This window comes from Epinephelus fuscoguttatus, linkage group LG8, assembly GCF_011397635.1.
Source record: "Epinephelus fuscoguttatus linkage group LG8, E.fuscoguttatus.final_Chr_v1".
NCBI classification, from domain to species: domain Eukaryota; kingdom Metazoa; phylum Chordata; class Actinopteri; order Perciformes; family Serranidae; genus Epinephelus; species Epinephelus fuscoguttatus.
The window spans coordinates 6,163,996-6,182,683 of NC_064759.1; the positions used below are offsets into that span (position 1 = coordinate 6,163,996).

General features: G+C 41.2%; 1 protein-coding gene across 2 annotated transcripts; it reads right to left on the reverse strand.

Annotated features, from left to right (window-relative positions):
- Nucleotides 1-1,043: 1,043 nt before the first annotated feature.
- On the reverse strand, nt 1,044-9,133 carry LOC125892965 (fucolectin-6-like). 2 transcript variants are annotated; one of them, XM_049583348.1, is made up of 6 exons: nt 9,074-9,133; nt 7,880-7,947; nt 5,237-5,534; nt 4,783-4,937; nt 1,995-2,274; nt 1,044-1,442 (listed from the first exon to the last, which is right to left on the reverse strand). In XM_049583348.1, exons 2-6 carry the CDS (start codon nt 7,941-7,943, stop codon nt 1,286-1,288), a joined length of 954 nt encoding a protein of 317 aa, XP_049439305.1. In that variant the 5' UTR covers nt 7,944-7,947; nt 9,074-9,133; the 3' UTR covers nt 1,044-1,285. The 2 variants fall into 2 exon arrangements, with proteins under 2 accessions (XP_049439305.1, XP_049439307.1); XM_049583350.1 differs by lacking the exon at nt 9,074-9,133 and adding an exon at nt 8,930-8,990.
- Between the last annotated feature and the right edge of the window lie 9,555 nt (nt 9,134-18,688).

The window sequence follows — 18,688 nt, forward strand, 5'->3', positions numbered from 1 at the left end:
CCTGTGGTAGAGTAAAAACCATAATAAGCTCTGTGGCGAACAAACATTTATGACACATTAGGATGATGGTATGAGATTTTCACGGTATGATAACTCTCAGAAAATATAGCAGATTCACAGTATCATGGTATTACAAAATTAATATTACTAGTCCATACCCATTGGTAGCTTTGTCACCTTCTACCTATGTGCAGTTTCACATAGATTGACCACGTCAGTGAGTAGAGAAACGTGGGACAGACAGAATGACTGACTGACAGAATGACACACTGACAGTTTCCGTGATTATGTACAGCATACCATACCATGACTTAGTCATACCAAAAATTAGAAAAAAACCTCACAAACATTGGTCCACAGGGGGAGCCACAGCGATTGGTCGCATTTTAGCCATTTTTAAGCATTTTTCTGTTGTTATAGCGCCACCCAGTTGCCAATTAGAGTTAAATTTCTCCAGTCACCTTGAGGCGTCACTCCTTGCACGCATGCTCACTCTCTATCTCTAGGTGTCATTGTCTGGGTAGGTCAATTGAGTCATCAGTTGATTCACAATCAACCAATAGCACAGCAGCACATCTTCCCTGTCGGTCTATCATCTTACTGCTCCTCATTTTAAATGTGGTTCTTTCTATGCCGTAGTTCTTTCTTGCTGCTGCCGTGCACCCACCACCTCCCCATCACCACCCAGTCTTTATGGATTCATCAGCCTCATATGCCTCAGCAGTCAGCAGCCTCAGAGTCATCAGCCACCACCACCACCACCAGTGTCTGGACTCCATCAGAGGATTTATCCTGCTGCAGCTCAGATGTCCCTCTATCATAAAATATCTCCCTCTGGTGTCCAAGACAACATAGAAGCCTTCTGGCCCATTACACCCAAATCTATGAATCCAGACCAACATGCAAGGCTCTTTTCATGATTTAATTCTATTTCAGAGACACAGACACAGCAGCAGGCAGTGACAGTACGATAACCATTTCAGCATTAAAGAGCAGTTTAAAACAGCATTAGAAAACAAATCAATTATGAAACACACATAGGCTGCTGTGATAATGTTTTTATTATAGTAAGCTTAATTCAAACATGTTTCAAACTGATTTACCAGAGATCATGTAAGAGCCAGTTTATCTGACTAATGCCATATTGCTATTGTCTAGGACAAACTTAGCTCCATGTTGCTCCATGTTATAGGTTATTTGTCATGCAAACAATCCAGTTGAAGCTAAATGTATTATTTTGGTTTGTCTGAGTCCATAAAACAACACTGGCTTCATTCTTGCTCTTTTAAAGTGAATCCAGGAAAGAGCCATAGACCTCCACCTCACACAGGGAGAGGTACTCCTCTCTTCCAGGGATAAATATGTTAACATAGCGGCCTTCCAGCCCATTACAGTCGAATCCATGAGTAGCACCTGGTGGGATGCTTGTGATCACGGCACACCTGGTAGAAGAAGCAGAAATGTCTTAATTAACTCAGCAAAGCCTGGCTGAAGGAAAAGATAAAGCTCAGTTCAGCTTGGTGGAAACGAGGCTTTACATACATGTCTCATCCTCACAATGTGTTGGTGACAAACAGTGGGTTCCTGATGCTGCTCGATGTATGTCACTGACACACGCACAAACACTGACTGATTCTGGTAACTGCCGCTGGTGATTTAAATTATAGTGGCGTAGTTATCATAAGTCCATCTGAAGATCAGATTTTCTTTTTTTTAATGTTTATTCTGTTTCATTACTGTTAGAGATGCAACCAAGTATCTTTCTTTCCTCATTCAGATTTAAGCAACTTTAAATTATATTTAGCTCCAAAATATCCCCGACAAGCTTGAAATTAGAAAGCATTTAAAGTTTCAGCACGTCTTATTGCGACTCTTTGGTCTGAACTGGGCTTCAATTGACTTGAAATTATTATTCTTCCTCCTGTAGCATAAATGATTTCCATTAAATTCCAGTTTAAAGACTTTAATATTGTAATGAACAGGCTGTACACTACCTGGGGTTGTTGTTGCCATTGTTATCGAGAGAATCTCCGATGCGGATCTCAGCTCCATTCAGTCGTTCCCAGTAATGAACTCGGTTGGTGACGTTAACAGAAAACACTTTTGTGTGTGTGGGCAGAACCAGTCGCCACCAAGGATCCATTTCTTTGTTTGTGTGACTGCAGGACCCCTTGAACCAGTCACCGTTAGGATTCCCATCAATGGCATTATATGGAGGGCCAAATCCAAACAGTGATGACTGTGCGGCTTTTCCTTGGATTGCCAGGTTTTCTCCTGCAAAAACAATAAAATATCAGCAGAGACACAACTTTTTTATGTTTGTTAGTTTTTCTCTGTTTTGTTTGTTTTGTTTTGTGGAGTTTGAAAGATGTGGGCTTCCCCAATCAGGGCGGGTCAAAGCAGAGACACTATTGTTTTTGGCATCGACCCATAGTGGACATTACCTTAAACAAATGTAGACCATTTGTAAGGCCCTGACTCTAGGGAAGTCCAGTACTACTTTCACCACTTGAGTACTTTTTGTATTACTTAATTTTTTTTAGCTGAACCACAGCATGCAGGCCAGCCCTATAAACACAAAGTCTGTCCATGAGTGAGTGATGAAGTTACACCATTGGTTGAAGTGAGTGACGACGTTAGTGTTGGTGTTTTCCCATTGGCTGTTACTCTTTTTAAATGAATAGGCGCTGACAGGCTGACAGAGCCGTGGACACTGGCGGTCCTGTGTTACTGTACGACTGTACTGGGGCATGTTAGCATGGTGGAATTAGCAAGCTAGCCAACCATTAGGGAATGTAATGATCCATAGATCTGGATCTGTATATCGATCAAATGATCAAAAAGACACTGGTTGAAACTGAAGTGAATATTACACGTTACAATGTCGAAACAGGTGCTGACACAATGACAACTCTCTGCTATTGACAATGGCACCGACAGGATGTTTTACAGACTAGTGTTATCAGCAAAACTTTGCTCAAATTGTCGCAGACAGTGTTGGGTAAGGGTTACTTTAAAAGTAATCGAAGTACATTACTGCGTTACTTTCTAAAAAAGTAACCAGTTACTTTACTGCGTTACTCCCTGAGTAAAGTAACTCAAGCACTTTTAAAGTACTTTTGAGTATTCTACATTTCCTATTGGGCAATGAACCACAGGGCGCTAAGCCTACATTTTTTTTGTCTCTAAAATTAAAGTTATGGACCACTTGCCCTTCACTGAGATCCAATTCTCCCATCACAGCCATCACTTTGACCAGTAGAAACACAGAACGATCTGCTGCCGTAGACAACTGTATGACAACAACACCCCAGCGTTTTTAATATTTCCTCTGGGGATGTTACCACACAGAGTAAAAGGGGGAAATGATGGTGTGAAACAGCAGAGGCACTTTGTCAACCCGCTGAGTTAACGTTACTGTCATTAGCATCAAGCTAGCAAACGATGGTACATCCTCACGGTCGGACATAAAGTAATAACATTAACAAATAGCGGCGGGGCTTTTACTCGCCACAACTGCAGAGACTCCCAGCTTCATTTGAAACAAACTACATTATAGACGCTCCGTTATTTATTAATCCCTCTGTGTGTTTATATATTTACTTTTTATCCGTTGTCTTTATGAAGTTAACGTATCGCACCGTCATTTCAAACTCAACACTTGTTTCAAATTAAAAGCCCCTTATAACCTCGGCAGAGAGAATCCCTCCATTTTCTAAATAGGCTTTTATTCTGAAACATTTGTCAGAACTTCCTGTGGAAGATACAGTAGCTTGAGAGTTTACGTATGGCGCTTCAAATGTAGCTCCTGCCATCTGCTGGCGCTTTTAGGTGACTACAACAACATGTCAGCTGGCACATATTTTTATACAGTCTATGGAACAGACACAGTTCTGGCAGTGACTCAAATAATAGTCAAAGTAATAAAAACAGGACAAGAATAACCCGATGACATCACACACGCCGTGAAAGATGACTGGGGATAATTGGTGAGTACCAGCGTGTAGCCGTTGCTGTTTCGGAAGTAACTGATGTCTTGTTTGAAAATGTACTTAAGTATTTGATTAGTCAAACTGAAAACTGACGCATTAGGTTACTTGTTACTGCAAAAAGTAATCAAAGTACTCTAACGCGTTACTTTGCAACGCGTTATACCAAACTCTGGTCACAGATGGCTGTGCAGCCTCCCATCAGTCACGAGGGGACATACATCCACACCCAGAGCTGAAGAGGGGAGAGTTGCATTATAACAAGCAAAAAAGAACTTGATCAGTGGGAACGGCTCCAGAGAAAGCAGGTCCCTTCTGCTCTATGACTGTCTTTAAGTGTGCTGTTCTTGATTTTTACATGTATTTACATGAATGTTTTGGTCTGGACCGCAAACTACGGGACCAGCACTGCATTGTTCAGGACTCATTGTTGCTCAACATTAGATACATGTATGGACACAGATGGAGCCTTTTATCTGTATTCTGTATTCATTTTGTCCCTGTATGTGCACGTCTTTTGAAGTCTTACAATGAAACAGAGCAGTACCACTGGAGAGCATGGGCCAGTGCAGTGTAGTTCAAGGCTTATAATTTCTTCTACATATTACACATGTATATATCTTCTATATACTTTCTGTCTGATAATAATAAGAGTAATTTTGGAAGTTCTAAAAAATCTGCTGCAGGTCTTGGGGACCTGCAGGCAGAAAGACCTCTGATCTCTGTTATAAAGCCACTGATAAGTACCTATATAACACAGAGATACAAAACTGGTATTGCTTCAAACTCTCACCAGTTGGGGTACGGTACCCATAAACCTCGACTTCACAGAGTTGAAGATACGTCTCTGAACCAGGTAGATACACAGTCACGTAACGTCCCTCCACACGACCGCTGACAGTCACAGTGTATGACTCCCCTCGAGCGATTGCAGGAATGGTACCAGCCCTGAATAAGCAACAAAAAGAGAGAAAGCAGCTTAATAATGATGTTCAGTATCTATTTTGGAGTTCCTCAGTGATGCAGACAGAAGTGTCCTACTTAAAGAAACAGGTCTGTTGTGACTGGGCTGACTGGACTGAGGTTGAAGGTAAAACATGGTGATGAATAATGAACGGAGCAGATATGAAAATAAGCAGTTAAATTTCCCTGTAAGAAACAAAGGTACGAAATAGTAGCTCTAGCTAGCATTTTTTTTCATATATATGTGATATAAATATGTTAATGAATAATCAACATGCGCTCACAGTGGGTTAGAGGCACCATTGCCTTCTAAAGAGTTGCCGATGTGAATCTGTGCCCCGTGGATTCTTTCTGCACAGCAGTCTCCTCTGTTGGTGATGATGACGGAGGTGATGATGTAGGACTCCAGCAGGTCCACTCTCCACCAGGGGTTGGTCTGTTTTGCAGTCATGCTGCATGAACTATCTGGGAAGTGGGAATTACGGTTTCCATCAATGGCATTGTTGGCAGCTGCAAAACTATCCCAGTATCCCTCGTTGTAGCGGCTTGATTGAGTTGCTTTGCCACGCAAGGCCACATTTCCTGTGAAAGAAATACACACATTTTTTTAGCTCTCAGTTGGCTACTGTATGCTAATATAGCCTTGAGCCTCTACCCTCAATCAGAGGTGAGGACAGGGTTTCCGAGGTTTGTTAGGTTTACTACTTTCACACCCACATGTTGCTTTCATTTTCAATCTTGTAGTCTTCAGTCTCATCTGACTCTTGGCAAGACAGTAAACAAAAAAAAAAGGTGTCCTCATGTTTGGACAACGGGTTTATTTTTAATAGTGCTGTTAGTGCTGTAAAGAGATTAAAAAAATGGAGAGATTAATTAATTATGATCTGTAATTAATTGATCTAATTAATCTCTTTTTTAATCTCATCTCAAAATTGCTGAGGAAAGCCCTCAACTTGAGGTATTTTCATTTATATTCATTACATTATTGTGGCAGATGATCAAAAGATTGATATATATTACAAAAAATGGTTTTATAGTCATAATTATTGTTTTGAACAGTAACACACTTGAACACAGATGCAGTACACCTAGCCCTTACATTCTATTGCATTTGAGATTAGTCCCAATAAAGAGTGCTGCAACCTTTAGTCTCGACCACCGGGGGGTGCTTGACTGTCATGACGTCACCTTCATTAAAAGCATAGCTGCAGATTAACGCAACAATAGATGTAAAAACACACAGAAACAATACATCTGTGATCAGTTCCCTAATTTTAGTGTAAGTAATTTATTCCATTGAAATATCATTGATGTATTATAGAAAAGTGATTTATCTTTTTATAAATGACAAAAGGCACATCTGCCTCATTTTTGCTGTGGTATCGTGATACTACTCAGAACCGTGATACTTTCACTGGTATCGTACAGTGGGTCCCAATTTTGGTACCATGACAACACTAATCTGGAAAGTATGAGAGAGGGAGAGACTGTGTGGATGTGTGTGGAGAGAGTGGGAGAGGAAGAGACTGTGGGTGTGGAGGGGGGTGGAAAAAGACAGTATGAGAGGGAGAGACTGTGTTTGTGTGTATCTCTATTCATGGTTATTCATTTGTGTGTGATATAAATAAACCTGGCTTTGAAAATTGGAAATGTATGGATTTTGATTTTATGTCATTTTGTGTTTGTGTGAGAGAGGGAGTGCGTTTGTAAGCACACGTATATGATGTGGCTCTTTGTACTACCACGGTAATTTTTGTGGCTCTTGGTCTCTGACTGGTTGGCCACCCCTGCCTTAAGGGAAGCCGCAGAGGCTTTGGAGAGCGATGAGAGCCTTCATCTGTTAATGATTTTTTGCCAGGCACTGTAGGGGAAACACTGCGACTATCAAGCAAAGTTATTTATGATCGATCAAAATCCTTAACAATCAATCATCGATAATCGAAAATTGATGCCTGTCCCTAGTATTGATACATTCCTATCATATAATTATGCTACGTCATCAATATACTTATACTGGCCTGAATACATAAATAAATACATATTCTTATCCACATCCCTTATATTTAAGGGATGTGTACATACTGTGTAATATTCCTGTGTGCAATATTTTGCCACTTCCTGTGGGATATCTATACATTTCTATATTTTTACAGTAAAAATACTACACATCATGTATATTACACTCATCCTGTGCAGCTATTAATCATGAGTATACAGTATCTGTTTCAGTGAAAGGTGTATATGGGTTTCTATTATTTTCATTATGTCTAATTTGTATTTAAAAAATATTTTATCCTTTTTTTCTATTGCCTCTGCTCTGAGCTCTGAACTGCTGTAAAGTGAATTTCCAAGGTTGGGATTAATAGAGTCTTATGTAACCCGAGCTGTTAACACTAATACTCAAATATTAGCACATTTTACTTTAAAAAACAACATAAAGATGTGACTGTTTATGGCGTGCTACACATATATTATAAATCAATGTAGTCATTGACAGCTACTTACCAAAAATCAGAGTTCTGTCTCTCAGTGTTATGTATTTAAACGGCCCGCCACTAACTTCCGGGAACTATCCGAGGTCTACATGAGTCACGTGACGCACAAGCATTTTGGACTTCTGTTGTCGCAACTCTATTATATTCTACGGCACTGTGTGTGTGTAGCAGTGAACGCTATTGTTGTATAGTGAAAAAACAAACAAAAAAAAAAACAGACCAAGAGGCTCACAAGCAGTCTGTCACACGCTTACTACTAGGCAAATAAATTCATCACACAAACATTTTTTTCCATTGCACGTGCAACTGTGACTGTGTGCGATATATGTTGCACTGTACAGCCCTGTACATAAATGACAGCACCAGATGTGTGCTTTGAGAAAGGTATGCAACTACCTCTGGTGCTGTTTTATATTCCTACATTATACTTACTATAAGCAGCAGCTGAGCACGTCCCCAAGAGAAGCAGCAAAAGAGAAATCACTCTGTGCTTCATTATTCTGCTTGAGATAGAGGAGAGAGAGAACTGTTAATAGAATGAAATGGCACTATTTGATGAAGACCCTAAAAAGAAGAAGACTAGATGAAAGAAAGATGACAGATCTTTGCTCAAATGACCTTGAATGAAGAATTGCACTTTTTGTTGTTGTTTAAAACCTTTTTTGCATTGTCACTCTTGGCCGCGCAGAGTAAAGCCATGCAACGCTGATTTGTTTCTCCATTGCCATCGCTAGATTAGAAGTTGTCTGAAGTCGCTGCTCTAAATCTCAACATTTCCTTATTTTCTATATATTATATTCTTATTCTTCACGAAATAACGGGGCACTTTTAATGTTAAGAATCTACAGGAAATGAAATGTGTTTATCACTGAATTGGTGGAACTTTGTTAGCAGCTTTTCTTCAATAAAGACAAAGTCTAATAGTCTAATAATACAGCAGGGAGGAAAGTGAGAGCAGAAAGAGCCACAGTGAGATGTTGATGAAGAGCTGAAGACAACAGACCCTTACTGCACCTCTGCAAACAGCTCACCTCTAACAGGTGACCTTCTTTTATCTTAACAGCTCAGTGTTGATGTAAGGTGTTGCTGCTGTTCGCTCATGCTTACCAGGCAGACACTGAACTTACCGTCTGCCTGAAGGTGAGCAACTCCGGAGATCGCAGCAACTAAAAAAAACTAAAAAACAATACCCAGCCCTAGTTTAAAGAAAACATGTCCTTCAACACGGAAACTGAAGCAAGACGGTGTACACTGTTTTAGAATTGAACATACCCCTGCTCTTAAAATTTACCTCTGTACTTCGTTCTAAGTGTGAGTGAAATGCTGTGCGACAACATTTTGGTAACATTTAATAACAGAGTCAATGACTAGTGTCATTTTGTACAAATAAATACTTCTTACTGTAAGTACAGTGGAAAAAAACACACAAGGGAGGAACTGTTGGACTTTTTTAAAAGTGTTAGCAGTAGTTTTTTCATTTACCTCAAAGTTGGCTCTTCTGAGATTTTAAATGTAATACTTGATGGTTTGATGAATTTAAGCCCTGATGAGTGAAACGCAAGACAAATAATTCATGATAATGAATAGATGAAATAAATAAAGAGAAATGTGGAGTGAAATGCTTACCCTGATTCCTGATCCTTCACTCTTGGTAGCCTCTTCCAGACGTGATAAAATCCCTTAAAAACCGAGCTGTTTTTGTAAAATCTCGCCCTCACAGTCAATCATTCATAAATATTACATTCATCGAGGATCCAATCACGTCCCATTATTGAGTGTACGCCCATGCACGCCTCCTCAGTTCATCAAGGTTCCAGTGGTCACCCAAGGATACACCATGAAATATTCCCCAAGGTAATTTAATACACACACATCTCACAGAAAGACGAGTGTTCTGATTCAATAGTATCAGCTCAGTTCAGAGGGCTTTACTGTTGTGAGACTGATCAGAGTGTGTCTGAGAGGGGGCATTTTGCCTCAACACCAACTGACAAAGGGGACTCCTCTCTGGGCTCAGGTCTTGGGCTGTCAGTATTTGCTCTGGGGCCACTTTTGAAAAATCATGACATTAGTTTTCGTCGTATTTACTGCCCAGTTCAGACAGTACTTTTCCACTATATCCAGCTGTTGCTGTAGTTCTTGTTCAGTAGGAGACAGTGGAACATGATAAAAATGTGTAATAAAAATCCTTGAAACTAAGATAATAGTAATATATATAGGTATGTCCCGATCCGATCCTTGGATTGGGTATCGGCGCCGATCACATTATTTATACAAAATCGGAAGGTAATAAAAGATCGGAAGAATCAAAACAACAACAATGGCCAGGTCTTTCATCTATGTTGTTCACTGTTGCCTCTGCTTTCCAATGTATAAAGTGTGGCGATCCTGTATATTTTATAAATACATTTTTTTTATAAGACAGTCAGCTGATGGCTTGCTTGCTCACCTTCAGACACTGAGGTACCTCCAGTCACACCCACAGGTACTATCGGCCAGTGGGATGGCTCGATCAGCTGAGCCCAGGTAGACCGGTCCCTACATTATGCCGCTCCTGGCAGTATGGCGAGATCGCTGGCAAGTGAGAAATGAGCCAGAAGTCCTCTGCGTATTCGGCCTACCACGGCATTTTACACCGCTCGAAGTCCGCAAAATAGGTGCACTTGCCTGTGGAATATCATCCATCCAGCCACTGGCCTCACCTCAGAGATTCCGCCACGGATATCAAAGGATCCTACGGAGCTTCCACGCCCGAAACAACGCCGGAGCGTTACGACATTCACCAACGGTCCCGTGAGTTGGCAAAAGCCGGGGGTTACTTTCCATTTCATTATTCCTTATTTGGAACCTTCGGGCCGGGTTGCTCTCACAGAAGCTTTGTCACAAGAAAAGACACCTGAACAAACCAAGTTATCATAAACCACACACACATTTTCATTTAAAACAAACTTCTGTCGGCGTTCAGCAGCCTGATAGCAAAAGGAATGAAGGACTTTGAATATATGTTCGTTTTCCTGGGGGGCGCTTCAAAGTGTCGACCTTTGTCATTTATAAGGGAGGTAACCTCATCCTTTAAAATCCGTTCAAAGTTTTTCATCACTAGTGAAGTAAGACAGACATATCTGAACTCACTAAGCTCTTTGGGATTTTTTAGTTTTGGGATTGGTATTATTGTAGAAGTTTTCCAGATGTACGGTAGCTGACAACTGAAATAAATAGGAAAACACCCCACCGAGCTGTTGAGCACAATAATGCAGAGTGCGCCCACAGATGCTATCAGGGCCAGCAGCTTTCCTCATATTTGTTTTCTTAAATAAGGCTGTGACAAGTTCTTGGGATATGGTAATGGCATTTAGGGGTACAAGGGAGTCTCTCAACCTGTTAACTTTAGGAATAAAATCAGGCCTCTCAAAACCAGAGAAAAAAGAATTAAAAGTATCTGGTAGGTCAGCATCATCCACGCCGTTAACTCTAATAGATTGCTTGGTCTCATAAGTACAGTGGTTGATGGAGGCCATAGTTTTAATGCTTTGCCAGGCTGCTCTCGGGTCACCACTGCTATATTTCATTTCAATTTTTTTCCTATAGTTCATTTTGGCCTTGGCTATATCAGCCTTTACTTCTCTGGAGACGGCCTTCATCTTCAGAGGATCACCGGCATAAAAAGTCCTTTTCTTTTTATTGATGACCGATTTGAACTCTTTAGTTATCCATGGTTTGTTATTTGGATATGAACTGACCTTTTTAGTTGTGATAATTGTGTCTACACAGAATGAGATGTAAGAAGAGACAGTGTCACACAATTCATCAATATCCTGACAAGCATCATAAAAGCACTGCCAGTCAGTACAATCAAAGCACGCCTGCAGAGAAGATACATTTTCATCTGACCAAGTCTTCACAGTTTTCTCCATGCGCTCTAGGCACCGAAAGGAGGGCCTGTACAGAGGTATAAGATAGACACTGTTATGATATGAGGATCCAAGAGAAGGCATCAGCAGGGACTTGTACGCACCACTCACAGATCCATAACACAAGTCTATCTTTGTATTTTTTTGTGTGGTGGCGCAAGACACATATTGTTCATAACTCCTCAGAGTCTTATCCAAGGTGCACCGATTAAAATCCCAGAGGACAAATTTGGGGGCGTCAGAGCAGATAGCGTCTAGCCTATGTGTGATGGCAGCAATCAGCTGAGCAGCAGTGCGCACGTCAGCTCGTGGATGGATTTAAACAACTGTAAAAAACAGCTGTTGAAACTCTCGAGGTAGGTAGTGAGGACGGAGAGAGACAGACAGAAGTTCGATATCAGGAGTGCATATCTTCTCCCGAACCACAACAGTTTTACAATACCTCTGGTTAATGTAAAAGCACACTCCTCCTCCTTGTCTCTTCCTGGTGATCTCCGATGACCTGTCAAGCCGAAGTGGGCTGCCAAACCCGCTTAGAAACAGGTCCTCGTCCCGGTCCATCTCAGAGAGCCAAGTTTCAGTGAAGGCCAGGAGGCAAGATTCTTTAAACTCCAGTTTAACTTTGGCCCACGCTTCAAGTTCATCCACCTTGCTCTGGATGGATTGAACATTTGACAGCAGAACTGTCGGCAGCGGAGGGAGCCGGTGGCGGTTGTTAAGACGCTTTTGAGTCTCTGACGTACTCCACCTCTTCTCCCTCTTTTCCAACGAGAAGGAATATTGTCCGGACTGTACGGTCTGTACAGCTCCTCCGGTATTTCCGCTGGCACTACACCTTTCGTTGTGGTCCGTAGTCAAAGGAGAAGCTCACGACTGAGAGCGACTCAACTCCCAGAGCTGTCATGGTATCCCTCCACTCCCTTGCCAAAAAGGCTCAGGTACAGCAATACCACGCATGAAAGTGCGAAACTGTGCAAACCACCCCATAGTCCACATTCTGAGTCTCTGACACACACACTACAGAAAGACTTTAAAAACAAGACGTTAAAAACATAAAAAGACGTTAAAAACATTACAAACAGAAGGTAGACTGCAGCGGGTCGCACACTGAGGAGCACCCCGGAAGACGTCAGGGCCTCAAGCTGAAAAGACGCCTTGAAGGAAGCTACCCATGTGTACCTGAGGCAGAACTCCTCTGGTTAACACGATAACACGATCAAATGCCTTAGAGGCATCAATAAAACCAAACTATTTCAGAAATTATGTCAAAGGGGTGCTCCTGGTAGCATTATAAGGATTTTAGCTTTTTGGTATGCCAAACAGAGAATGTAGGTAAAATGGGGTAAATGTCTCTCTTCCTCATTTGGGGTGGCCAATGGAGTACACCTGTACATGGATGAACTATCCAAGAAATTGAGTGGGTGTAAAACAGGCTGTATGATTGGTAATACCTTGGTAAATCATTTTATGTATGCTGACGACTTGGCCATTCTGTCACCAAGCACTGCTGTATTTCAGCATTTATTGAATATTTGTTCTGAATATGGGGTAGAATATGATGTTCAGTACAATGCTAGAAAGAGTGTTGTCTTGATCTGTAGATCAAAAGGGGACAAAGATCTGCGTTCCCCGAACTTCTATCTGTCTGGTCAAGTATTGAATGTCTCAAAGAAAACTAAATATTTGGGATCTACTGACAGTGCACAGTATTATATGCCCAAGCAAACATGTTGACCAGGAAATTTCATATGTGCACACACAATGTTAAAATAAGACTTTTCAAAACATGTTGCACCCCTCTGTGTACTGCTCCTTTATGAACAGTGTATAAAAAGGCAAGTATGCAGACATCACAGGTCACATACAATGACTGTTTTAGAATTCTGCTTAAGAGACCCAGGTCATCCAGCGCTAGTCACCCTGTTCTGTAATGCAGGGGTCAGCACCCTGAAGGCACTGCTTAGGATTTTAATGTATGAGTTTATTTGCCGTCTAGATGAGTCCCAGAATTATATTGTCAATGCGCTGGTGAGTCTCAGATGTAGTGATGTCAGGTATCAGTCACCCATGTGAAAGCATTGGTACAAGTGTCTCCTAGGGGATAGTCCACATTGATGTTTTTTGTTTGTCTTTTACCCCACTGTGTCTTGTGTGTGTATGTCATGATTTGGACCCTGTGTCTGGCTAATAAAGTGATGATGATGATGATGATGATGATGATTTATTTACGTTAAATCGCAAATCGCAGCCTTTTATGCTGTTACGTAATCGCACAGCCTGACATCGCGATTGCAACAGCGATTAGATTAATCGTGCAGCACTACTTTTCATTCCAGGTCAAAACTGATCTCCGCAACAGGCTGCAAGGAGAGCACCTCACTGCCTGCCTGATGGTTGCCATAAATGGGCCTGTCCCAGAGGTGTTCAACTACCAGAGGGCTTTTGAAATCTTCTCTTCGAAGTTGCGTAAAATTAAATGCTCTGATTCAGGGTGCCGTACTTGCAAATTGTGAGGGAGGGAGGGAAGGAGGAAAGCAGTAATTTCTGTCTGTTTGTGCGTAATTAAGTTGAGTATTACCTTTTGTTTTCTTTTCGTATTGTGTATTTTGTATTGTTTTGCGTATATGTAACAGTTTGAGAGTGTGTAAGAGAGAGAGAGAGCATTTTAAAAGAATATTTTGTCTGCACATGATTTAAAATAATAAAATAGCCCTCCAGAGGCAGATCAGTACGTTAGTCATTTTTCTTTTGATTACTGAAATGTTTAACCAATAATCCTTAGCCGTATTTTAGGTGTAACCTGTCACCATAACATACCACTAGTGTTTTTATCAGTAACAATAGATTCATTCACACATAAAAAGCACAAAGATGTTTAAATCTAGGCATATTCTACCATCATAACTTGGCCCTCAAAATTCACCAGATTGATGCCTTAATTGAAATACAAAATTTTCCCCTACAGGGATCATGTCTGTCATCTCCTCTCTGTCTCTCTTCAGCTTTCACTATTAAATAAAGGCATGCCCCAAGACACATTAAACATCAGAATTTTATAATCAATACGAAAATGAAATGGGGAGCCAGTGTTTGTATTTAACATCTTCACCTCATAGTCAATCATTGACAAAGATCCACTTCATCCCAGACACTATCCAATCACACCACATGGAGTGTACTCCTCCGTTGTCACTGTTCCAGTGGTCATCTAAGGACAAACCATGAACTATTCCCCAGAGTTTATGTAATACATGCTCATTGCGTTCCTCACAGAGAGATAAGTGTTCTGATACAACAGACGAGGCCTTTGGTTTCACACGTTCACACTTTCAATAATGTTTACATTTAACTCTAAAAGGATGATAATGTATGATTGTTATATCTCGGGTATTTACAGGCTGACTGGCGATACACGATTTATACCTCCATGTTTTCTTCAACATGGGAAACATGTTTTTAGTTGCAAGTCAAAGCCACAATTGAGATGTCACAAGCACTTTTATAGAAACAGATCGTGATCAAAATAGAATGCAAAGACAAGGATTTTATTCCCGTTTGAAAATATGCAGCTGCATAACAGTTACACCCCTGAAACACTAGTTGACGGCAGGGTTTCAGTGAAGTGCTGTAAAGTTTAGTTGATTCAAAACACACATTAAACACACATTAAACATGGCTTAATAGCAACAATTTCAAACACAGGTACACAAATCAGCTTCACTATAACTCATAGCATTCACAGACAAACACTTGTCTTTATCTGGACACATTTCCCCACAAATACAACTTACTAATGTTTTTAGCAAAAGCCTGTGGTGTTTTACATTATATAAAGTACCCGACTGGCTCGCAGACTTTTCCTCTACACATACAAAGCCAAGAACAGCAGCAACGTGTTATTTCGGATATTTAAATTTTCTTTTTTGCAGTCCTAAATATTCTTGTTAAATAAATGTTTATTTCTCTTTAAAAGGCTGTACTTGCATCATTATGCCTTTATTATCATTATATAAGTTTAAAAAATGGTCTAAAAACAGCAAAATTACAACAATAGTAAAAACGGTCTTAAAAAGCACAATATCATCGCTTATCGCAATAATTTTTGATGCAATTAATCGCCCAGCAAAATCTGTTATTGTGACAGGCCTCGGTGCACGTCAGGTTACGGCTCTAAAAAGTGTTGATGGAGAACTTGTGAGTGAATGAGTGAGGCAGAGCTGTGCGGAGAGTGTGAGAGAGGAGCATTAACACTGTCATGTATCATGTAATGCAACTTGACCCTATATCGATAAAATGATATCAATCAGCCTCGTTGAACTAAGCAACCCCAAGTGGTTGGCAGATTGTCCTCTGTCTTAAGTTGCTTTTACCTGCCGTCTCGACATGTCGGACATGAGCTTGTAAGGATAAGGTAGGTTTACATTTCAAATGTATGCCCACATGCAGTGATGTTGGCAGGTACACGTCCAGATACATTTTCAACATTCATGCTCACATCACAAGATCTCAGAGTTTACCCACTGCTCTGTAGATCTCCCTGCCTTTGAGAGGGACATCAGCCTGTTCTCAAAGCATCTCTTAACTGGTTTGGATGGAGTACAGAAGGATGCGCAGCTGGAGCACACTGAAATGCAATGTGATGATACTCTGAAGTAGGGCTGGGCGGTATGACAAAATTTTGCTCGGGTTCGGCCCACTGGACATGCTGCTGTGTTGTGCTACGGTCTATTCAAGAGCCGGAAATTGTTATTTACGTGACAACGCCTGAACACAACACAGGCTCCGCTCCAATAGTGCCGTGCTCGGTTATAATTGTCTCGGACTCGGGACGGGTCGGCTTCGGTCAGAAAAATGTGGCCTGAGCCGTGCTCTAGTGTGCTCACCTGTGTGTGGCTGCACACGTGTCTGTGTGTGTGTGCACGCGCATCGGGGCGAAACTCTGCCGTGCGTGATACAGAGAGCAGAGGAGAATTGAAAACGGCGGTGTGCTGCTGCTAGTTGCATATAGAGGAAACACTGCTCTTTTTAGTGAGTTCTTCTGGGTCATTGTGTACAGTTACTTCGCTTTCAGGACTCTCTCCGACAGCCATTCTCGCCTCTAAATTTGTCTCTATGCTCTCACTCTCACCGGCTCTAGCGCGCCTGTGGTGTGCAGCGGTGAAATGGGTCCCTGCTGAAACACTTTCCCGCTGACTAAAGGTGCAGCAGAGAGGGAGGAGGAGGGACCTGGACGCTGGACTCTTTTAAAGATCCTAAGCAAACTCCCTCTCTTTTCAATCTTACCAACTGCAGCGTTAATTTACAAATAAATAAAGAAATTATGGATATGTGGAGAAATACAAACTTTTGATGATGTAACGGCAGACTGTGAATATCTAAGGATGCAATAATGTGTTTGGACTACATATTTTCCTGTATTTAGATCATGTGGACCTTTGGGCTTGAATGCATACGTTACGTGTGCTGACATTAGCAAGGTAGCAGCGTGACATTTAATCATTATGGACAGGCTACGTGACTAAAAACAACAACAACACGTGTTTGTGTTTTGTTTTAGGTATTCAAGAATATTTGATTGATCGCCTGGCCTCCGATGACCAGAAAAACGGCAATTACAGGTCTCTGATTGAGGGTCAAAATTACCTGAGCTCCGGATGGGTTGGGCAAATTTTACACTGCCTTTTAGACGACCATCACATCATATTGAAAGCAATCAATATTGATCGCCTTCAATATGATGTGATGGTTGCGTAGCCTGTCCATAATGATTAAATGTCACGCTGCTAGCTTGCTAACGTCAGCACACGTAACGTATGCTAACGTTATATTACAGTGTTTAATGATACAGTCTATTATCTCGCTATTACTCTAATCTTTCCTGCTTATCGTTCAAACAAATGATTAATTTCTAAATTAATATCGGTACTCATTTAAGATACCTTCATCAGTTACCGGAGACCACTGTCTAACATCATCAATCCAGCTATTCATGATGCTGTCATTGTAGAGAGTCAGTTCACAATGACAGCATAATGAATTGATGACTGACACATGTCATCGCAGCAATGGCGGTGCTGCAAGATGGCGGCATACACAAGTGGCTCGCCGAATTCGTCTATATGGGACGCATTTGCCCCCGTTACCGTTTCAGCTCATTTCGTGGCTGCCGGCTGCATCTACCTCCCTCAATACTGAACCAATTTTAGAACAAGTTGTACCTATGAATCATACGTACACATACACATGGGGAAATAGGGCCCAGGTTGAAAAATACCTAAGTTATCCTTTAACACAAACTTAAAAGACTTTCGTGTTTTGTTCTCAGACATAAAATCTGTCCATAAATACCCCACTTGTGAACTTTGAAGCTGCTGTGTGTCTTAAAAGGCAGTTGATAACAACAGGCTAAATGAGACTACAGAACGTCATCATATCGGTCCACAGCAAACACAGTTTTGTTATAGTGATGACATGCAACCACAGTGAATTAAAAGAGGTGGAACTCAACCAGCTGCAGTGGGGGCAGTGCAGCACACGCTTGAGTTAACTTGTAATTTATTTTATTGATTAATTCAATATCTAAATAATAACATTCGCAGGATAAGCGTGAAGTATATTGTAAATACTTTGTATGCCCCCACCCAGAGACTACCGTTACCGGAGCTGCTAGCAGCACTGACATAAACAAATGAGAGCAGCTGACCAGCACACACTGCAGCATTAAACAACTAAAAACACCTCTGTGAAGAAGGAAATAACTCTGCTCAGTCCATTTCACCTCAAAAATGTCTTTGCTCAGTCCACTTTGCATCTTAGCTTGTCATGTCTCATCTTAGCATGAGCAAACGCAGATGGATACAATCCGACTGCTTTAAAAGCTGCAGTATGGAGGCATTTTGGCTATACGGTTGAGGGGAAAAGGGACCTGTACAAGAGCCTGATGGTGTGTCAGTAAATTCATCTGTTAATTTAATTACCAATCACCACAAGTACAGTATGTTATGTTTTAGAAAAAGCAAGTTGTCACTAGTGTTGCACGGTATACTGGTACCAACAGTAGACTTAAACACCAAGGTACATATGATACCATAATGTTGGAGTACCATAGTACTACGGTACCTCAGGTACCACTACTGTGGGATAAGTTCAAAATCTAATCCCAAGAGGGTGAGCGTCCATGCACCGTCCAATAACGGCGCGCGCTGGCCACCTGGCACTCAATGCTGCTGCAGTGGTTTGTTTTCCAGTGACATTTCAGGTATTAGGTGAGCTATTGAGTATCTTTCAGCAGTTAAAGTTATTATTTATTTATTTTTACTTGTAGGCTAGA